General features: G+C 44.1%; 1 protein-coding gene across 8 annotated transcripts in view; it reads left to right on the top strand.

Moving 5' to 3' along the window:
- Positions 1-16,763, top strand: part of znf462 (zinc finger protein 462) — a 109,493-nt gene that overhangs the window by 54,403 nt on the left and 38,327 nt on the right. For all 8 annotated transcript variants that reach the window (XM_085991954.1, XM_085991943.1, XM_085991933.1 and 5 more), the window contains 2 exons: positions 8,302-8,475; positions 15,006-15,283. In XM_085991954.1, coding sequence (XP_085848080.1) covers positions 8,302-8,475; positions 15,006-15,283 — 452 coding nt within the window. The remainder of the gene's footprint in view (positions 1-8,301; positions 8,476-15,005; positions 15,284-16,763) is intronic.

The raw sequence follows: 16,763 nt of genomic DNA, 5'->3' as shown, positions 1-16,763 counted from the left end.
GAATTTATTAGTGACTATCTTATATTTATGACCTCTAGTTTTGGTCCCCCCCACAAGTAGAAACATCTTCTCTACGTTTACCCTATCAAACCCTTTCATAATGTTAAAGTCCTTTCATAATCTTAGTTCTATGCCGTGGCTATCTGGTTGTTGAGCATGTCTGCATTGGTAGCGCATTGAGGAGGCTGTCCTATTGCAGGTGAAAATTGCAGCATAATGACAGTGCCAGTTTGTGACTAGCTGCACATCCTCATTGTGTAGCTGTGTTTAGAAGATGCCACAAACAGGATGTTCTTCAATTCACCATCTCTCATGAACAATATGCAAGTACAACCTAAAAATTCACAACTTACCATAGCCTTGGAGACTCACAGAGCTATTCGATTTATATAAAGAAAGAAAGGAACTTGCATTTAACGACCTCAGGAGGTCCCAAAGCGCTTTAAAGCCAATGAAGAACTTTTGAAGTGTAGTCACTGGTGCAATGTAGGAAATGCAGCAACCAATTTGCTGTTTGTGGGATCTTGCAGTGCGCAATGTGATAATGACCAGATAATCTGTTTTTTTGTGATGTTGATTGAGGGATAAATGTTTGCCAGGGCTCCGGGGAGAACTCCCCTGCTCTAATTCAAAATAATGCCATGGGATCTTTTATGTCCACCTGAGGGAGCAGATGGGGCCTCTGTTTAACGCCTCATCTGAAAAACAGCACCTCTGATAGTGCAGCACTCCCTCAGTACTGCACTGGGTGTGTGGGCCTAGATTTTTGTGCTCAAGTCTCTGGGGTGGGACTTGAACCCACAATGTTTTTATTCAGAGGCGAGAGTGCTACCCACTGAGTCACGACTGACGCTGCAGTCTGCAGCATTTGTGCTTTGTCTTCAAATTTTTGTTGGGCAAGGGTATTGAGGGTTATGGCATCAAGGCAGATGGATGGAGTTAAGATACAGATCAGCCATGATCTAATTGAATGGCGGAGCAGGCTTGAGGGGCTGAATGACTTCCTCCTGTTTGTTAATTCTTTCCATTTCCATCACCCGTCATCTCATGCCTTTCAGACTCTTTCTGCTTTTCCCCCCTCAGGTTTTCTGCTGCACCTTCCAATCCAAGTGAATGCCACGGGGTAGATTTTGCCGAACCTGTCGGGGAAGAAGGCGGGACTTCCCCTTTCGGGTTTTTGACCCGCCTACTTCGACGTCCGGCCAATCCGCGCATTTTTCCTTGATTGACCTTGTTGAGCCCGCTGGGCGGGCTCAGCGGGCCAATTAAGGGCCACCCGGCAACAGGTGACGTCACAGACTGAAATTTCATCTGTCAAGAGTTCTTGACAGATGAAATACCAGTTTCTCACAGCTGTTTGAGGCTGTGAAACACTGACACTCTGAGTTCTAAGCTGAGTCATTCTGCACAGACTCAGTTAGAACTGTCACCGGCACTCAAAGCTGAAGGCTGTCACTTTTGACAGATCGCAGCCATTCAGCTTTCAGTTCCGGCTGAGTGATGCGCTCCCGACGGCTACAGGAAGAAAGGCTGTTAAGGTAAGTACAAGTAAGTAAAAGTTCTTCACACTTTAGACACACCAAACACACTTACCTCTGCACTTGTGCACCCATCACTCACCTGAGCGCCGACATCGCGACCCCTCCAACTCCTTCAACCTGACGGCCCGTCTGCTCTACCTGGCGTGGTTTGGAGCCGTCGGGAAACCCACACGAAACCCCTCAAAATAGGGATTAGGCTAAAAAACTGCCTGTTAACTACCTGTTAACAGGCAGTTAATTGGCACTAATCCCTTCCCGCCTGGTTTCGGTGGGTCCCAGTGCGGGGCGGGTACCCGCCGCCCCTGAAACTTACGTGGGGCGGGATGGTGTCGGGACCCGCAAATCCAGGATTCCCTCCCCCCCCCCCACACGCCTGAAACCCCGCCTGACGGCTCCCTGAAAATCTAGCCCCAGATGTTTGTGCCTGTCGTGACTTCCCACCTGCTCACCACAGTTCCTGTAAATCACCTGGCTTCAATCTCCTGTGGAAAAAGACACCTTTTGCCCCTCACCTTTTTATTTATTCATGTGTTGGTTCTATCACGTTCCTGACCTCTGACTGACTTTCTAGCACTTTTTTAAAAACTTTTTGTCCAGCCAAATTAGATCCAAGTGCTATTATGTTTTCCTTTGCTGAAATCACCAACAGGATTAGCTTTGCTTTTCTATTACGTTCACTATTACAAAGTCCTTTTTTACCCTGAATGACCTTGAGTCTGCCCATCCATATTCCCTGATCATCCAGACAACCTCCTAGAATTTTCTCCTTGCTTCCAAATTCCAGCTCCTGCCCTGTGTTTGTCTCCTCGCTGCTAGTCTTTTCTGACCAGCATTTTATATCTGCCTCTTATAGAGCACCTCACAACGCTCCATGAACCAGCTATGCCTCGTTTGGCACAATAAATCTGCGAACTGGAATGATCTTCAAGAATCCTTTGCTGCTTCCCTCAGTCCAGTTGCTGCTTTCACTCTTCTGACGCTCCTGATACTCTAGCTGGCGTGACGGGAGTCTTACATTGCTCTTCTCCCCACCCCCCGCCCCCTTCAGTCGGATCTGATGCTACATTTTGTATGCCATAACTATTGCTCTTTCTATTTCACAAAAGGTTCGGCCTTTTTTTTTGCACATAATTGGCTTGAAGTTTCCTGAGCCAGATTTATTTCCGCACACAGCCTCTGTAAATGTACTTATTAACGCTCGTAAACGTAACTTTTATCGAAAAGATGCTTCAGTTCCTGGCCCTCTAAGCAGCTGCTCCCTCTGGGCCCTTTGCCAAAACTGTCATTCTGAAGCTAGCTTTCCTCAACCTTCCTTTTTATCTTGCAGTTGCTAGCTTTTCTACAGAGGAACCTGACTTTTTTTGGCTCAGTTTTTCCACCCAATTCTGATGTCGTTGACATTGCTGAAGAACTTCCCCATGTCACTTCATTTTTCTTTCTCTTTGACCAACATCAAGTTCTATTCCTGCCATGTAGGTTGGATATTCCACTCTCTCTGGATTCCAGTAAGCGCTTTAGATCTCTTTGCTATCCTTTCTGTCGACCGCAAGATATGGGCCTCCAAACTTTACCCCTGCCCTGACCTATATTTTTTTCAGTCTCTTGCGCTCAATCCACCAATGGCTAATCATGGTAATTTTCAATTGACCCCCAGCCTCAACAGCTTTTTGAGGGAGAGTTCCAGATTCCCACCACCCTTTGTGTGAAGAAGTACTTCCTGACATCACCCCTGAACGGCCTGGCTCTAATTTTAAGGTTGTGCCCCCTTGTTCTGGACTCTCCCACCAGAGGAAACAGTTTCTCTCTCTCTACCCTATCAAACCCTTTAATCATCTTAAACACCTCAGTTAGATCACCCCTTAATCTTCTATACTCCAGGGAATACAAGCCTGGTCTATGCAACCTGTCCTCATAATTTAACCCTTTTAGCCCCAATATCATTCTGGTGAATCTGCACTGCACCCCCTCCCAGGCCAATATATCCTTCCTGAGGTGCGGTGTGCACATCTATTTTATAACCTATGCCATTCCTCTTATTCTGTACTTTCTCAGAGTGCTGTATATTTGTCTCCTTCCATTCTTTCTTTCCTTTTTCTGTAATACAAATTGTACCTTGTTGCTGTCTACTTGTTTCTAGTAAATCTGCTAATGCTGCATCTTAAAATAAGATTATCTGATTAATCAGGGAGCTGATCTAAGCAAAAGGAGAATGAGTGGAAGCAGATTCAATAATAACTTTCAAAAGGGAATTGGATAAATACTTGAAGGGGAAACATTTGCAGGGCCATAGGGAAAGGGCAGGGGGAGTGGGAGTAATTGGAAAGCTCTTTCAAAGATCTGGCAGAGGCACGTTGGGTTGACTGGCCTCCTTCAGTGCTGTATCATTCTATGAGGCTGTAGGTTAAAATGAAAATTGAACAGATGAAACAAAATTTGGAAAATTACTCATTATGAGCAGTTAAGAAAATGCAAATGAGTATGATTCTATTAGTTGTAAAACTGCAGAACAAACAGGTTAATTGATGTAGTGGAGAGTCTAGTGGTAAGAAGATCAGGGTAGAGCTTTTTGAATTTTTTTTTCTCCATTATTCACACCAAAAATATGTGGCAATATGCCAGACCTTGCAATGTGGTCTCTGAGGCATCAACCTTCAGTAGCATCTATTGAAAGTCAAGGAAACTGAAAAAGGTGGTTAGTTGGAGTCAAGAGCTTCATAAATGAACGAAGCACTGGGTCCTAATTGCAGGTGTGGCAAAATCTTAAACGAAGTACAGGATGAAATGAGAACATTGGAAATGGGAGGGAGGAAGATGCAGAGATCCTAGAGGACTAGAAAATAGTAAATGTTACATCATTTGTCAACACAGGACTAGACAACAATACAGGAAAGCACATCAACATAACCAACAAGCCTTCCCCTACACATTTAACTAAACTCTTCCTCCCCCAACAATCATGTACCATGTAATCTCCTGGGAGAGGTGAAAAACCCAGGGCCAATAAGTGAAAAAATAGTCTAGAAAATTCCTTTCCAACCCCCTCAGGCCATCGAAACCAGTGCAGGAGATCACACAGTTCTCTATAAAGTCACTTGCCTTCTATGTGATGCGGTCTCTGCCCCGGTCCAGCTCCCTCTTGAAGGCAGAGAGTCAGCACCCAGCACACCAGCCGACAACACATTCCAGAGGCTCACTGCTTTCTGGGAAAAGAAGAACCGCCCAACATCTAGTCTATTCCTACTCTTATATAGTTTAAACTCATGTACCCTGGTCCTCCCCATCTGTTAAACTGGAATAATCTATCAATAGGGACACTATCCAGCCCTTTCATTATTTTATAGACCTCTATCAGGCCACCTCTAAGTTTATGCTGCTCTGAAGTAAATAAACCAAGGTCCTTGAGCCTACCTGAGTAGCTGAGGTTCATCAAGCTTGGAATCATTCTCGTAGCTCTCCTCTGGACCTTTTCCAAGGCCACTGCATCACTTGTGGCCTTGGAAAGTTGGGGGGAGGTGTGCAAAACTGGGCGCAGTACTCCAGGTGTGGTTTGACCAATGATGTGAGATGCTTTATAAGAGAACCCACATGGCTTGGTAAAGGGAAATGCATATTCCACACTTCTAACATTTAAAAAGTGATAAGAGTAATCCTCTGTGGATGTTGTTTAGACACTTGGGTTTGAGGGTGAATACTGATAGCTTGTAGAACAGTAACTGAGAGGTGTTGTACTGTGTGGATCATCAGAATAGAGTGCCATGGCAACGGCGGGATATTGGTCTGGTTCCTGCAATCACTGCATTCTTAATCTCCGAAATACTGCTATGGTTTGGTGGCATGTGGGGCCAGGGGTTAGAAATGAAGGAATGTCGGAAAGAGAAGCCTCTTCTCAGTGGGCACAGTAGTACTCTTGCATGCCTAGGAGCCAGCCGGCCTCCCCACCCATCGCTGCAACAGGCTTCTAAGCTGCAGTTGACGTATGGCTTAGGGAAAATGGGAAGAAATAGAGGTGGGTTTGCAAAAAAGAAATTCAGCCAATTTTGAGGGGAAATTACAACATGCTGAGTTGGGTTTTAGAAAACCCATTTTAGCCAATAGAAGGCAGAGGATAGTTGTCAAGAAACAGTTTGTCAGATTGTGGAGAGGTGACTTGTAATGGTCTCTGTGATTGGCTTTTGGGCTTCAGTCACCTGATGAAATAAGTGTCAGTTGTGGCTCAGTGGTTAGCACTCTCGCCTTTGATTCAGAAGGTTGTGCGTTCAAGTCCCACTCCAGAGACTTGAGCACAAAATCTAGGCGGACACTCCAGCGCAGTACTGAGGGAGCACTGCACTGTTGGAGGTGCCATCTTTCGAATGAGATGTTAAACCGAGGTCTTGTCTGCCCTCTCTGGTGGATGTATAAGATCCCATGGCAATATTTTGAAGAAGAGCAGGGGAGTTCTCCCCAGTGTCCTGGGGCCAATATACATACTTCAACACCGAAAGCAGATTACAAAAGCAATATAGTGCAGATGCTAGAAATCTGAAATAAAAACAGAAAATGCAGGTCAGGCAGCATCTGTGGAGAGAGAAACAAAGTTAACGTTTCAGGTCGATGACTTTCCGTCAGATGACTTTCTGTTTTTATCATACCTAAAACAGGTTATCTGGTCATTATCACATTGCTGTTTGTGGGATCTTGCTGTGTGAAAATTGACTGCCACATTTCCTACATTACAACAGTGACTATACTTAATACTTAATTGGCTGTGAAGCGCTTTGGGAAGTCCTGAGGTTGTGAAAGGCACTATAGAAATGCAAGTTCTTTTAATAATAATAATTGTGTGAGGTGGCAGATTGTGTTGAGGCAAAGCTTAACCAAAGGAATTTACACTTGAGCAGAGATGAATGACTTTTAATGCAGATTAAATGTAAGGTAATGGATATTGGAGCCAAAAATCCCTATAGCTACATAACTAGGTGTAATCTTAAAAGAGTTAATAACACTTCAAGGATCTGAGTGATGAAACTATTGCCCCAGTCTAAGCAGCTAATGAGTACAACACATTGGTGTATATTTAGGTGCATGGACTATAATGCTAGTCCTACAGCAATTACACTTAAAAAAGGCATTCGTTAAACCACATGTGCAACATTGAATCTCATTCTGATCCAGAGACTCTGAAACCACTGGGAAAGGTGTAGAAATTAGGAAGTGAAAATGGGGAGGATTACGAAACTTGAGTCAGTATCTTATGAGAATGGACTGCGGGAACTGTGATTAAATCTTAGGGAGATGTGATCCCAGTTTTTTAAGAGCACTGTTAGTAGCATTGTTACTAATGCTGCGATTCTGCCCACAAAGTGAAAATGCCTATTTTTGAATATTAATGAATTTGCAAGTTTATTTTTGGATGCAAGTGCCTGCTGAGCAGATTGCACCTCCAGCCGAGACTGGAACAGAAATAGAAAGTCCACGTTAATTAGAAGTTAGAAATAACTCCCAACAACATTTGATTGAGATGCGAATCCTAAAGAAATCAGCAGGATATGTGAAATGGATTTTGCCTTTTTAAAAAAAAATGTAATTGTGTTCCTATGATGTAATTTTCTTTAAAAAAAATTATTTTACAAATAAGTAAATCCGATTCCCTTCCCCGAATAAATGAGACTCCTTAGCGCTTCACCTTTTTTGAACTCGTGTCAATTTTACGTAACTTGATTAACCTCCTACAACCCTCCGAGATCTCTGCGCTCCTCCAATTCTGGCCTCTTGTGCATCCCTGATTATAATTGCTCCACCATTGGCAGCCGTGCTTTCAGCTGCCTGGGCCCAAAGCTCTGGAATTCCCTCCCTAAACCTGTCTGCCTCTCTCTCCTTTAAGACGTTCCATAAAACCTACCTCACCCGTCCAAATATTTCTTTGTGGCTCGGTGTCACATTTTGTCAGATTACGCTCCTGCGAAGCTCTTTGGGACGTTTTACTATGTTAAAACACTATATAAATGCAAGTTGTTGGTAACATGGAAATTCAAACACTGGCTCTTCAAACGAGCAGTCTCGTTATTTTTTTTTAAAAAGTGGTCACTTTTTGAATTGAAACTTGGATGGGTTTAAGCAGGGAAGCCAAACCTAGATGTGTAATTAAAGGAACCAGACATATATCCATCACTGGTTTAATGGAACTGAGCCACATCAATATGGCTCCTCTTGTTTGTGTTTTGTGACATATGCATAAGTTGCAAAAAGAAAGACTTGCATTTATAGAGTGCCTTTCACGACCTCAGGACGTCCGAAAGCGCTTTCCAGCCAATTAAGTACCTTTGTGTAGGAAACGATGCAACCAGTTTTGGTCCCACTAACAGCAATGTGATGATGACCAGATAATCTGTTTTAACGCTGTTGGTTGAAGAATAAATATTGGCCAGGACACCAGGAGAACTCCCCTGCTCTTTTTCGAAATAGTGGCCATGGGATCTTTTACATCCACCTGAGAGGGCAGACAGGGCCTCGGTTTAACATCTCATCCGAAAGACGGCATCTCTGACCGTGCAGAACACCCTCAGTACTGCACTGGGAGTGTCGGCCTAGATTTTATGCTCAAGTCTCTGGGGTGGGACTTGATTCTACAACCTTCTGACTTAGGTGAGAGTGCTGCCAACTGAGCCACGGATGACACCAAAAGCAAGAAAATAAAAGCTATTCAATACGGTTTTTTTAATCGATCTCCTGTGAATGTAAATCTGTAACTATTAAATATTCATGTTCCTCATTATTGCAGCAGGTTGCTGTTCAGACGACCAGCTCCATTTCATTGTTTAAGGAGCGGAATGTCGTGGGGTACAAGTGCAGTTTCTGTTTTGAAGTCCATCCAACGCCCAGAGCTATATCGAACCACCTTCGCAAGCATGTTGCCTTTGGCGAGTCGTTAGATGCCGTTCGCACTGGTGAAGAGGTGAGCTTTAATGTTTTGCCACTTGTTACCAGTTTTTCAAATGGGCCCTCGTGTATATTCTACAAGGGCCCTGCCACTGAATTTGGAATGTGGAGTGACATTGCAACAAATATGCAAATGTAGTATAGTTTATAGAATTGATAACTTTTCTTTCTATTTCTGTTTTTATGCTGTTGCATTATTTCCCCCACCCCCTTTTTGTTATGTTTCTGGAGAGAAGGCGAAGTGAGTAAAATTATCAACGCTGATCTGTTCAGCCAACAGAAAGCTGTCTTCTGCTGGGTCTGACCATCTGTCCTGTAGTGCAGGGTCCCATCTAGCCCCCTTGGCTATGAATTGCCGAAACCTTCTTCAAACAAAGGCCCGTGTGCCTGACTGATGGTCCTAAAAAATTAACCCATAAATCAGCTGAGGGCAGGCAGATGGTGCAGCCTTTGAGAGGCACTAGCTTGACTTTTAAAATCTATAAACCTAGTTCCAACTACGTGATGCTGTTGCCTGTGAATTATCTTCCTTATTTGGGGAAAGCAGGCAGTGTATATTGCATGTGTCTGGGTTTCTATACAACATAAGAACAGGAGGAGGCCATTTAGCCCCTCGAGCCTGTTCTGCCATTCAATGAGACCATGGCTGATCTATGACCTAACTCCATGTACCTGCCTTTGCCCCATATCCTTTAATACCTTTGGTTAACAAAAATCTATCAATCTCAGATTTAAAATTCACAATTGACCTCGCATCAACTGCCGTTTGTGGAAGAGAGGTTCCGAACTTCTACCACCCTTTGTGTGTAGAAGTGTTTCCTAACTTCACTCATGGAAGGCCTGGCACTAATTTTTAGGCTGTGTCCCCTTGTGTGCGAGATTCCCCAACCAGTGGAAATAGTTTCTCTCTCTCTCTACCCTATCAATTCCCCTTAATACCTTGAAAACTTTGATCAAATCACCCCTTACCCTTCTAAATTCCAGGGAATACAACATTCACTAGTCTCATTCCCTGATCTGTTAGTATCTTAGTGTGTACTTCTTGATTTCTTTTCTCCATAATTTTGAGATGTTCTTCTATGAATTTGACTACTGTACAAGATTTGTGAGCATTACTTGTAACTTTACCTGGGCTGGATGTAATTTGAGGCCATCAGATGTGAAGGGAACTTAATCTAAACGCCTGTTCAAAAATTGTTCTTTAATAAAACCCAGGCTAAGTTGAGTCAATTTGCAGCAGTTTTAGACCATCACTGACTCACTAAGAAAGACAGGGAGGGATTGCAATTGATTTTGTTCTAGCTGCTGATTTAACAATACCATGGTAATGCATGTACTAAATTGTCCATTATATATGTTCTGAAGTTCGCGACCACCTCTTTCTACAAAGTTGTGATAAGATACTACCTAGCTGAGTTCAGTTATCTGGAGAAACTGGAGAAGCTGGGATTGTGCTCCTTAGAGCAGAGAAGGTTAAGTGGAGATTTGATAGAGGTGTTCAAAATCATGAAGGGCTTTAAATAGAGTAAATAAGGAGAAACTGTTTCCAGTGGCAAGTGGGTCGGTAACCAGAGGCCACAGATTTAAAATAATTGGCAAAAGAACTAGAGGGGAGATGAGAAGAAATTTCTTCACACAGAGAGTTGTGATGATCTGGAACGCACCGCCTGAAAGGGTGATGGAATCAGATTCCATAGGAACTTTCATAAGAACATAAGAAATAGGAGCAGGAGTAGGCCAATCGGCCCCTCGAGCCTGCTCCACCATTCAATAAGATCATGGCTGATCTGATCCTAACCGCCAATCCACTATCATAGAACCATCTCCTGAATCTAACAGAATTAGACACACGAAATAGGAGCAGGATCAGGCTACACGGCCCCTGGGCCCGCTCCGCTACCCACAGGGCCATGACTGATCCGAACCTAGACTCATGTCCAAATTCCTGCCCGCTCCCCATAACCCTTAATCCCCTTTACTTCTAGGAAGCTGTCTATTTCTGTTTTAAATTTATGTAATGATGTAGCTTCTACAGCTTTTTGGGGCAGCATATTCCATGGACCTACCACCCTCTGAGTGAAGTAGTTCCTCCTCATCTCAGTTTTGAAAGAGCAGCCCCTTATTCTAAGACTATGCCCCCTAGTTCTAGTTTCACCCATCATCGGGAACATCCTCCCCGCATCCACCCGATCCAACCCCTTCACAATCTTATATGTTTCAATAAGATCGCCTCTCATTCTTCTGAACTCCAATGAGTAGAGTCCCAATCTACTCAACCTCTCCTCATATGTCCATCCCCTCATCCCCGGGATTAACCGAGTGAACCTTCTTTGTACTGACTCGAGAGCAAGTATGCCCTTTCTTAAGTATGGACACAAAAACTGTACGCAGTATTCCAGGTGCGGTCTCACCAATACCTTGTACAACTGAAGCAATACCTCCCTATTTTTATATTCTATCCCCCTAGCAATGAAAGCCAACATTCCATTGGCCTTCTTAATCACTTGCTGCACCTGCATACTAACCTGTTGAGTTTTGTGCACCAGGACCCCCAGATCCCTTTGTACTTCAGTACTTTCCAGTTTCTTGCCATTAACTTGCTCTACGATTTTTCCTGCCAAAGTGCATAACCTCACACTTTCCAGTATTGTATTCCATCTGCCAAATCTCTGCCCACTTACTTAGCCTGTCTATGTCCCCTTGCAGGTTTTTTATGTCCTCCTCACTCACTACTTTCCCTCCCATCTTAGTATCATCTGCAAACTTTGATATGTTACACTCGGTCCCCTCCTCCAAATCGTTAATATAGATTGTAAAGAGTTGGGGACCCAGCACTGACCCCTGCGGAACACCACTAGTTACTGATTGCCAGTCTGAGAATGAACCATTTATCCCAACTCTCTGCCTTCTGTTAGATAGCCAATCCTCTATCCATGCCAGAATATTACCCCCAATCCTGTGATTTTTTTTATCTTAAGCAATAATCTTTTGTGTGGCACCTTGTCAAATGCCTTTTGGAAGTCTAAATACACTACGTCCACTGGTTCCCCTTTATCCACCCTATATGTTACTTCCTCAAAGAACTCCAGCAAATTTGTCAAACATGACTTCCCCTTCATAAAACCATGCTGACTTTGTCCTATTAAATTATGATTATCCAAATGTCCTGTTACTGTCTCCTTAATAATGGACTCCAAAATTTTACCTACCACAGATGTTAGGCTAACCGGTCTATAGTTTCCAGCCTTCTGTCTACTGCCCTTTCTAAATAAGGGTGTTACATTAGCAGTTTTCCAGTCTGCCGGGACCTTTGCCGAGTCCAGGGAGTTTTGGAAAATTATTACCAATGCATGCACAATCCCTACCGTCACTTCCCTCAAGACCCTAGGATGTAAGCCATCAGGTCCAGGTGATTTATCCGCCTTGAGTCCCATTATTTTACCGAGTACCACTTCCTTAGTGATTTTGATCGTGTTTAGCTCCTCCCCCCCCTTTAGCCCCCTGTTTGTCCAGTGTTGGGATATTCTTAGTGTCTTCTACTGTAAAGACTGATATAAAATATTCATTCAGTGTTTTGTATTGGTCTTGCATAAACCCAATTGGTCTTGTATTTGAAGAGAACTAATTTGCAGGGCTATGGGGAAAGAGCTGGGGAGCAGGACTAAATTGGACAGCTCTTTCAAAGAGCCAGCACAAGAATGACGGGCCAAATGACCTCCTTCTGTGCTATAAGATTCTATGATTTTAGTACCTATTCAGATTAGGATCATCGTGACCAAGGACTGAATTGAATTTGCATCAACTATAAACTGTACAATCCCATGGAATGTTTTATTGTTGTTGATTTTGTTGCACTGGTTCTAGCTAGATGAACGTGCCAGAGAGGTGGGGGTGACTTGTTTAGTGCTTAACTGTATGGTCCAGCTCTTACTGCACTGTATAATGGTGCAATTTAACACACGCGTAGAGTTAATCATTCAAATACGGGATTAATCTCTGGAGAATTGGACGATCCTGCATAAACCCAGTGCTGTAATGGGCTACAGGATTAAGTTAGGAGGCAGAATGCACATGGAACACGTTTGTCAATAAGCAGCTCTCTACGTTATACTCTGCTGTTTAAAGTACCCCACAGCCAGGAAGACGGTAAATAAAAGGTGTTTGCTTTTCACGGGATTCTGTAACACCTGTGAATAAAAGACCTGTGGAAGAGATGTATTTAAACTCTGTGTATACCCTGGAATGACTTGCTTGCTGGTGCAGTTTGAGGCTACAAATCAAATTTTATAATTAGCACTAATATATCTGACTTCAAGTATGCACTGGCTGCTGCATTGTATTTTGAGATTTGAGACATCATTTTCCCAGCCTACACGTTTTGATATCCCACAAATAGATTCAGTGAATAATTTGCATTGAGAGACATCAGCTGCACCCTTCTAACTCTTATACAATGCCAATTAGGATGACCCAGGTGTCATCAGTCGAAATCAAATTAACAAAAGTGCCCCTTTTTTAAAGGGCCACAAATAATAAACTCCAAATTATAAGTAAAACAAAAGGAAACTTGTCAAATTAAAGCATAATGTTGTCCCTGGTGTCGACCACGCCCTCCAGTTCCTTCGGTGCACACTGATCATGTGAGGCTTCCAGCGGACATACTCCCTCTTCAGGGACACCTGGACGCAGACATAGCCACAGTAGAGAGGCAGGCAGTCAGGCCGAATGACCCCCTTGACTGCGCACTGCCTGAGCCTGTTGATGGCCACCTTGGCCAGGCCCAGGAGCAGACCCATGAAGAGATCCTCCCCCTTGCCCGCTCCCCTCCCCACTGGGGACAGAAGTGCAGCCAGAAATTGAGGAGAAACCACTTCAAATAGTGGATGAGGGGCCGCAACCTCTCGCATTCTATGTACACGTGAAACACCGACATATATAGGCCACAGAAATTACAGGCAGCCTGAGTCCGTGAATCGACTTAAAAACCTATTGGACGGGACTGCTTCATGCAACCCTCTCCACACCAGATCCCCAATGGAACAGGGGAGGACTCCCGTGTAGAGAGCCCTCCGCCGGACGGCAAGATGGAACACTAGGGCATGTCCGGACGGGAGATGAAACGCCAGGGCATGTCCAGACGGGAGATGGAATGTCGGGCGTGTCCGAATGGGAGACAAGGGGGGTGGAGTGGAGAGTGTGCGGGAGCAGCCCGTACATGAAACCCCTTCCTCCGCGCAGAGTTCATTGGCATTGGGGGGGGGGATTTCCGAGAGACGGCTCAAGTTGTGAGGCACCGGCTCCCGAGAAATGATTCAGGGCCTGGCGCCGATGAGAAAATTATGTCCGAACGGGGGGCGGTCAGCTCCACACGCTTGAGCCTCCTCAACACACCTGGCGGAGTCGGGGCCAAGTGTGGCTTTTAGTGTCTCTATGGCTTTGGCCGCGAGCCGGACACGCTGCTGCACCCTTCGAACTGACTTTCAGGAAATGCTCAGCAGGTCAGGCAGCATCTATGGAGAGAGAAACAGAGTTAACGTTTCAGGTTGGTGACCTTTCATCAGAACTGAGTTGTAAGTGTTTGCTTTCCAATAGCCACATATTCCTATATCAGTCTATTACATTACAACTAACATATTACACCAGCTAGCCAATACTTGAAGACTCTAACTCTGTTTCCTGTGGTTTAACATCTCAAACCCATGATTGGGTTATAGCCTTGCAACTCTCTCTATGTCCATTAAAAGCTCACCCAGCTTATGATACTCTAGTTTCAAATGTATTCCTCATTGATAGAATCATACAACACAGAAGGAGGCCATTCAGCCTATTGTCTCTGAAAGAGCTATCCAATTTGTCACACCTCCTTGCCCTGCACTTCTTTCCTCTTTTTAAGTATTTATCTAATTCCCTTTTGAAAGTTACTATTGAATCAGCTTCCACCACCTTTCAGGCAGTGCATTCCAGATCATCATAACTTGCTGCATTTAAAAAAAATAAAGTTCTCCTCATCTCCCCTTTGGTTCTTTTGCCAATTACTGTACCTTAAATCTGTGTCCTCTGGTTACTGACCTTCTGCCACCAGAAACAGTTTCTCCTTAATTACTCTTATCAAAACCCCTCACAATTTTGAACACCTCTATTAAATCTCCTCTTAACCTTCTCTGCTCTAAAGAGAATAATCCCAGCTTCTCTGCTCTTTCTACGTAACTGAATTTCCCTCATCTTTGGTACTGTTCACATAATATGTGTTTTCACACATTCAGAATCTCAATATATTTTTGTCCATTGTCATGCCTCAATTTAGGACTGAGATGAGGAGAAATTTCTTCATTCAGAAAGTTGAGAGTCTTTGGAATTCACTACCCCAGAGAGCTGTCGATGAGTATATTGAAGACTGAGATAGATTTTTGGAATCCAGGGATATAGGGATCGGGCAGGAAAGTGGAGTTGAGGCAGAAGTTCTTATTGAATGCGGAGCAGGCTCGAGGGGCCGCATGGCCTACTCCTGTTCCTAATTCTTATGTTCTTATGTTCTTTTCCCAATAGAGCAAAGACGGAGAAACCACTTCAATATGTTCAGCTGAAAAATCATCTGAGACGTTGCCAGTGGGACTGCACATGCCGCAGAGTTTGGAGGTGGAGGAGGATGCCACCGGTGTGGATGCTACCATTGGAGGCTACCCATGCAGTCAGTGTGATCGAATTCTAATGTCCTTGCAAGGCTTGCGTTCCCATGAAAGGAGTCACACCGCTTCCGCACTGTTCAGTCGCGAAGGCAAACATCACTGCCAGTACTGTTTGTTCATCACCGCTTTCCGGCAGAAGTAAGTAAATGGTCGACCTCTGGTTATTTCATTAAAGCTGTGGACTATAGGGCCCCCAAGGTGCTAATGCTTCCACTGAGAGTCAGCATAACCAGTGAAACTGACTGGACCAGGGATGGAATGTAGTAGCATGATTTCTTGTCGAGCAAGTCCGAAATATCACAGCTGCTACATGGTTGGACTGTAGTAGCCTGCGATGTGTTTACTTTTAGCTCTTGCACTATGAATCGATTAGTTGAGTGAAAATTTATAATTTCATCTTGTAAATCATAGCATTGAACCATCCCAGCCATGTTATGCAATTCATCTTTTATCCATAATATTTTTAAACATTCCGCTTGACCAGTCATGCAATCCAGATTTTGTTCCTTCACTGACCTGCTTCACTTATACCCTAAGACAACAACAACTTGCATTTCTATAGCACCTTTAATGCAGTAAAATGTCCCACGGTGCTTCACAGGAGCAATTATCAGAAAAAATTTGACACCGAGCCACATAAGGAGATAGTAGGGCAGATGATCAAAGGCTTGGTCAAAGAGGTAAGTTTTAAAGAGCATCTTAAAGGAGGAGAGAGAGGCAGAGAGTTTAGGAAAGGAATTGCAGAGTTTAGGGCCCGGGCAGCTGAAGGCACAGCTGTCGGTGCCAATTATCAGAGAATGGCATGAAACAATCTTCATAAGATTTTTTTTTGTATCCGGGTCAATGCAAGTGTGGCTTCTTCACCCTGGCAGTGTACAGAGCTCCGAAGTTCTTGTTCCCTTTGTCTCATTCAATTATCCCAGCTAAGGAAACTTGCACGGCTTTGTTTGTTGTATTAATAGCTGATATTGGATGAGGCTGGGCTTAGTCTTTTGCATTCATATTGAGGGTCCTATATCTCGTCCTTCCCTTAAGATGTAACTTGCAGCCTAATCCAGTCTGCCTTTGCCTGCAAGGGAATATCTACCACAGACTTGTCATTGGCGTTGATGCACCTTGATGCTTCTCTCACATGCTCTTCTGAAGAGGTGTGGCAAATACATTGACATGACTCCTTGAGTTGCATCTCTTCTCCTTATCGGTGGCATACGCACTTCCCAAAAGTCACACATCACTTATATCTATCTATCTATCTTCTATCTATCTATCTATCTATCTTCTATCTATCTATCTATCTATATATATATAAACGGATCGTTCTTGTCTGTCTGTCCTTCTGTCTGTCTGTCCTCACGTGTGCGTCTGTCCGGCTATGCGCTCGAAAGTTATAGAGCGTACCTACGCGTGCGTTACGTCGAAAGAAAGCTTACCTTTCCGAAACGGTGGTAAGCGTATTTACGTTTCGGCCGGACAAAAATCGCGCCCGCGGTATCCGAAAAACGTTCAAAATTCCGCTCATTAGCATCTCATTATCCGCTCATTAGCGACAGAGTGACCTCGAGGTCGACCAATCGTACGCCGGGTTCCTGGCGCGTGCGGCCAGGCCCTCCTACGGTCG

The sequence above is a fragment of the Somniosus microcephalus genome, chromosome 1 (genome assembly GCF_052327205.1).
Source record: "Somniosus microcephalus isolate GS21.2 chromosome 1, FLI_Smic_1.0, whole genome shotgun sequence".
Classification (NCBI taxonomy): Eukaryota; Metazoa; Chordata; class Chondrichthyes; order Squaliformes; family Somniosidae; genus Somniosus; species Somniosus microcephalus.
This window is presented reverse-complemented; position numbering and strand designations above follow the sequence as displayed.